The 6,577-nt window shown below is 43.3% G+C and overlaps 1 protein-coding gene across 1 annotated transcript in view; it reads right to left on the bottom strand.

Annotated features, from left to right (window-relative positions):
• tm4sf18 (transmembrane 4 L six family member 18) overlaps positions 1-3,718 on the bottom strand; it is a 16,487-nt gene extending 12,769 nt beyond the window's left edge. The window contains exon 1 of the mRNA XM_043702991.1: positions 3,542-3,718. Within this exon, the coding sequence (XP_043558926.1) occupies positions 3,542-3,718 (177 nt within the window). The remainder of the gene's footprint in view (positions 1-3,541) is intronic.
• Between the last annotated feature and the right edge of the window lie 2,859 nt (positions 3,719-6,577).

Below are 6,577 nucleotides of genomic sequence, written 5' to 3'. Positions count from 1 at the left end.
TCTTCATTCCTCTAGCACACCTACCTCCTTCCTCATACCTCTAACACACCTACCCCCTTCCTCATTCCTCTAACCCACCTACCGCCTTCCTCATTCCCCTAACCCACCTACTGCCTTCCTTACTCCTCTAACCCACCTACCCCCTTCCTTTTTCCTCTAACCCAGTTACCCACTCATTTCTCTAAGCCAGATAGCGCTTCCTTTCTTGACGCAGTTACCCCTCACATCTCTAACCTATTTACCCCTCCTTCCTCTGAACCCAGTCACCCCTTACTTTTCTAACCCAGTTACTCCCCTTTTCTCTTACCCAAAAACCCCTTATTTCTCTAATCCAGTTACCGCCTCACTCTCCAACTCTGCTATTCCTCTAACCAATCATCCAGTGTTCCATCACTGATAGTTTCACACTTATTGATACAAATGTTCGGATCTTTCACTGAAAGGAACATCAGTATAATCATCTTTGGATTGAAATCATGTTTGAAATACCCTCAGAGAATAAACAGAGCACATTGTTCTCAGAAAAATGGGCAATACAGCAGCGCAGTGTTCAGCACTGCTGCCTCACAGAGCCAATGACATGGATTTGATCCCACCTTTGGGTCACTGTCTGTGTAGAGTTTGCACATTCTCCCTGTATCTGCGATAGTCTCCTCTGGGGGTTTTGGTTTCCTCCCAAAGTCCAAAGATGGACAGTTTAGTTGCCGGCTAGATGGGTTAACCATGGGAAATGCAGGGTTACAGTGCTAGTGTTGGGAATGAGTCTGGCTAGGATGGTCTTCAGAGGGTCAGTGGGGACTCAATGGGCTGACTGGCCTCTTTCTACACTGTAAGGATGCTATGTCTATGAAAACAGACGGAAATGTTCAGCATCAAAACGATTCATCCAAGGAAGAACCCCATCACTTAATTGAATGCATTGAAAAGTCAGCACATGAAAACTGTGGATGTTTAATCTCATTTTATGTTGAGAGATATCTGTTCCTCTGAGCAGATTAAGCATGGACTAAATGTTGTCATAGAAACTGAAACCCCGTGATGAGGTCGCACCTTCAGGAGAGGAGGGGAAACAGGGGATGAGAAAGCATTAGTCAGCAGCTTAACAATGAATCATTCTCAGAGACTGACGGTGGTTTTGGGTTCCATCATCACACATGGAGCATATCTTACAAACTGCTCTATAAAGAAGATGCAGTGAAACAGCAACGTTTTGAATGGGGCATCTCCATTACCACTCTAATCCTGTACAGGACTGCGATTAACCATAGTGCTTACATGAAGAGCAACTTATTTAAAATAGCAATGCTGAAGAATTAAAATACCTAAGTTGCATTAAGCAATACATTACAAATGAAACTTTACAAGAATATTTTCTTTTCATCCTTGTTTTCCCCTCCTGGATTTAATGAACTAACTGGGTGTAGCAAAATTGGTCCAACAAAATATCCAAACTAGGATAGCGCTGTTTTTCAAACAGTACCCATTTGGTATAGTGAATCCATCAATGACAAAGAAAGGGATAGGCAAATTATTGAATCAGGCAGTAGAGTTGGAGATCACTCAGCCCATTGTGATCACATGCTAGCATGTTGAAGGAGCTAGATTAAAGTGGTGCTAGAAAAGCACAGCAGTTCAGGCAGCATCCGAGGAGCAGGAAAATCCACGTTCGGGCAAAAGCCCTTCATCAGGTATAGAGGCAGAGTGCCTGCAGGGTGGAGAGATAAATGAGAGGAGGGTGGGGGTGGAGAGAAAGTAGCATAGAGGTACAATAGGTGAATGTTGAAAGAGCTATACAATTAGTATCGTTTTCTCTCCAGCTCTGTCTTCACAGTCTTGCTATTTCTATCTCCCTTTCCAGTATATTTTCGATTCCCATTTAAAACTTACTATTGCAAGACTCTTTCAGATAACACATACCAAATTATAACAATTAAAATTTACACTTCCTTATGGTTCCTGCACCAACTCTCTTAAATCAGCAAAAAATGTTCTCGTTAAATAGCAAAAACAGCAAATGATGGAAATGCACAGTAAGTCAGGTTAGTATCTTAATTGGAAAGATAGATGATTTATTAACTTACGACCTCCAAAATCAATGCAACCTTTCCATTTGAAACATAAATCTTTTTACAATGCGTCTTCTAATTTTCTAAAATAAAAGAAAGAAATGCAGATGCTGGAGATCTGGAACAAAAACAGAAATTGCTGGAGAAACACAGCAGCTCTGGCAGCATCTGTGGGAAGCTAGGCAAAAGTTAATGGTGACCGTTCATCAGAACTGTTAACAGCTAGGAAAATATGGTATTTGTGCTAAAGATGAGGAATGAAAGCAGCCATTTCTGTCAGCTGCAGTCGGATGCCACTATTAGCCACATATTCCCCTCCCCTCCCTTAACTGCCTTCTGTAGAGAGCATTCCCTCTGTCTCAGTGGTCCATTCCTCCTCTATTCCCCTCATGTTCCGAAAACCCAATGGTGCCGTCACAAGCAGCACACCAGCCCATTGACTTCCTCCTTTCCCACTCTCCAAGGTCCCAGCCACATCTTCCAGGTGAAGCAGTGATTTACCTGCACTTCACACAGTCTGCTGTATTCCCCACTCACACTGTGTTCTCCTCTGCATTGGTGAAATGAAACACTCTGGGTGACCATTTTGCAGAACACCTATGTTCTGTCTGCAAAAATGACCCTGAGCTTTCAGTTGCTTCAACACACCCACCCAGTTCTCTGTCCCGGGCTTGCTGCAGTGTTAAAGCAAGCCTCAGCACATTTCATTTTCTAACTGGGGACTCTGCAGCCTTCAGGATTCAACATCGAGTTTGATCATTTTAGAGCCTGATTCCATCCTTCCTTTTGTTTTAACCACCCCTACACCCAGTCCTGTTATGATATGGGCTGTTTTTAGCACAGTCACCCATTCTCACTTAATCCCAGGTCCACTACCACATGATATGGTTGAAATCAGCACAGCTCACCCATTTTCTCCTACTCTTGAGTCGTATTATCACTTATCCCACTTTTTCACTGTCCTGGCCTGCTATCCTTAATGTCCTTGTTAACCTACCCCTTTCATATCATTGAATCCCTACAATGTGGAAGCAGGCCACTTGTCAACCTTCCAAAGAGTACCCCACCTACACTGCCTTATCCCCGTAGCCCTGCATATCCCATGGCCAATCCACCTAATCTGCACATCATTGTAATGTGGGAGGAAACTGGAGGAAACCCACACAGACACTGGAAGAAAGTACAAACTCCATACAGACAGACATCCGAGGCTGGAATCAAACCCAAGTCTCTGCTGCTGTGAGCCAGAAGTGCTAACCACTGAGCCAACTTGCCTCTCTCTTTCTCTCTCTTTCGGCTCCATCTCCACCTATCCATTCACCTCCCCCCTTCTCTCACCCAACTTGGTCTTCAGCGTAAATACCTACCTTTTCCTAGCTGCTAACAGTTCTGATCAAGACTCACCAGACATGAAATGTTAACTCCGCTTACCCATCATTGGCTTCAGTCAAAGGCTTTCTACAAGAGATACCCACCAATATTCCACCTCCACCGATTCCTTCAAAAAACCACACCACGGAGGTGAGTTGGTCTCTCTCTGCGAACTTTGTTTCCCCATTTGGGAAATAGAGTACAATGTCAGCCAAAAAACATAAAATCGCAAGAGGGATCAGAGTGATGCCAATGCACCGGGCATAATTTCCAGAATACATGGTGTTCTCCTCTGCCTTTTGAACACCTGCCTTGTTGTTTAACTCTTGAGTAGTCATCCTGCAAATGAGGAATTGTGTTTTAGTTAGCTTGTGGGTCATTAAATACTTACAGGTGCTCGATTATACGGGTGTGTCTCTTTTAGAATAAACTTTCCAGATATGCATTGAAAACAGTGACCCCAGTGATGCATAGGATATCACAGTCCACACTCATAATCTGTAAAACCGAAAGGTTTGGACCTGACTAAGCAAAAAAAAAAAATCACTCCCACAAACTCTCAATTCCAATTGTATGGCATTCCCAGTTTACATCTTATGAAATTGATACACAATTTGAATTCAGGGAACATAAAACATAAGAACTAGGAGCAGGAGTATGCCACCTGGCCCCTCGAGCCTGCTCCACCATTCAATAAGATTATGGCTGATCTTTTCAATGGACTCAGTTCCACTAACCCACCCTCTCACCGTATCCCATAATTCATTTACTGTTCAAAAGTCTATCTAGCTTTGCATAAAAAAATTCAAAGGTTCAAGGAAAAAGCCCAAACTCTGGACGTCAGAAAACTTACCTCATATTTATGTCAGGGTTGAAGATATAGGGATATCATTTTGGATTGAGATGAAGAGAAATTAATTCACCCTGAGAGAAATGAAATTCTCTCTTACAGAAAGCAGTTGAGATCAAGACATTGAATTGTTTTGAGAGATAGATGTAGGTCTTCGGGCTAATGGGATTAAAGGGTGTGGGGCAAAAGCTGCAATAGGATATATTGAGTTGGACAACGAACCATGATCACATTAAATGGCAGAGAAGGCTTGAAGGACCAGGAGACAGTGAGGGTTGCAGGTGCTGGAAGCCGAAGTCAATAGATGTGAAGCTGGAAAAGCACAGTAGGTCAGAAAGTCAATGTTCTGGGGCAGAAGGGCCAAATGGCCTACTCCTGTTCCTCTATTCTGCTCTGTTTCAATGTCTATGTTTCGATCTGTAACCACTTAGAGTCAAAGAGATGTACAGCACAGAAACAGACCCTTCAGTCCAACTCGTCCATGCCGACCAGATATCCTAGCCTAATCTAGTCCCATTTGCCAGTATTTGGCCCAAATCCCTCTAAAACCTTCCTTTTTCATATATCCATCCAGTTGCCTTTTAAATGCTGTAACTTTACCAGCCTCCCACCACTTCCTCTGGCAGCTCATATGAAAAGGTTTGAAACCGTTTTACTAAATCCGGAGACAATACAGATGTGTAAAATTGCCGTACGTCTGCAGCAAACTACATAAAAACATGAGTTCACAGGACCCGAAACATTAACTCTGATTTCTCCCCACAGATGCTGCCAGGCCTGCTGCGCTTTTCCAGTAATTTCTGTTTTTGTTTCTGATTTCCAGCATCTGCAGTTCTTTCAGTTTTTTGTGAAAATGTAATTCGAAATGCATAAAGGTGGATAAATCCCCAGGACCTGATCAGAAGCTAGAGAAGTGACTGCTGGGCCTCTTGCTGAGATATTTGTATCATCGATAGTCACAGGAGAGGTGCCGGAAGACTGAGGTTGGCTAATGTGGTGCCACTGTTTAAGAAGAGCAGTAAAGACAAGCCAGGGAACTATAGACCAGTGAGCCTGATCTCGGTGGTGGGCAAATTGTTGGAGGGAATCCTGAGGGACAGGATGTACATGTATTTGGAAAGACAAGGACTAAATCATTTGGATGCGAGCATAAGAGGTACAGTTAGTACGTTTGCGGGTGACACCAAAATTGGAGGTGCAGTGGACAGCGAAGAGGGTTACCTCAGATTACAACAGGATCTGGACCAGATGGGTCAATGGGCTGAGAAGTGGCAGATGGAGTTTAATTCAGATAAATGAGAGGTGCTGCATTTTGGAAAACAAATCTTAGCAGGACTTATACACTTAATGGTATGGTCCTAGAGAGTGTTGCTGAACAAAGAGACCTTGGAGTGCAGGTTCATCGCTCCTTGAAAGTGGAGTCACAGGTAGATTGGATAGTGAAGAAGGCGTTTGGTATGCTTTCCTTTATTGGTCAGAGTACTGAGTACAGGAATTGGGAGGTCATATTGTGGCTGTACAGGATATTGGTTAGGCCACTGTTGGAATATTGTGTGCAATTCTGGTCTCCTTCCTATCGGAAAGATGTTGTGAAGCTTGAAAGGATTCAGAAAAGATTTACAAGGATGTTGCCAGGATTGGAGGATTTGAGCTATCGGGAGAGGCTGAACAGGCTGAGGCTGTTTTCCCTGGAGCGTTGGAGGCTGAGGGGTGACCTTATAGAGGTTTACAAAATTATGAGGGGCATGGATATGATAAATAGACAAAGTCTTTTCCCTGGGGTAGGGGAGTCCAAAACTAGAGGGCATAGGTTTAGGGTGAGCGGGGAAAGATATAAAAGGGATCTAAGCGGTAACTTTTTCACGCAGAGGATTGTACATGTATGGAATGAGCTGCCAGAGGAAGTGGTGGAGGCTGGTACAATTGCAATATCTAAGAGGCACTTGGACGGGTATATGAATAGAAAGGGTTTGTAGGGAAATAGGCCGGATCCTGGCAGGTGAGACTAGATTGGGTTGGAATATCTGGTCAGCATGGACCGAAGGGTCTGTTTCCAAGCTGTACACCTCTATGATTCTATGACTCTAAGAAATAAGGTCAATCACATTCTCGAGAAGCCAGCAACTACCTTGAGTCTCTGAAGCTCAGTTATCAATGAGTACAATTGTATCATATAGAATAATAAACTGAGGAGGCATCAGGATTAGCTGATAGAGAAAAGGCAGCGAAAATGACATACATTACTGACAGGCCACCACTGATTTGATTTTAATTTCAATTTGATTTAATT

This window comes from Chiloscyllium plagiosum, chromosome 13 (genome assembly GCF_004010195.1).
Source record: "Chiloscyllium plagiosum isolate BGI_BamShark_2017 chromosome 13, ASM401019v2, whole genome shotgun sequence".
NCBI classification, from domain to species: Eukaryota; Metazoa; Chordata; class Chondrichthyes; order Orectolobiformes; family Hemiscylliidae; genus Chiloscyllium; species Chiloscyllium plagiosum.
This window is presented reverse-complemented; position numbering and strand designations above follow the sequence as displayed.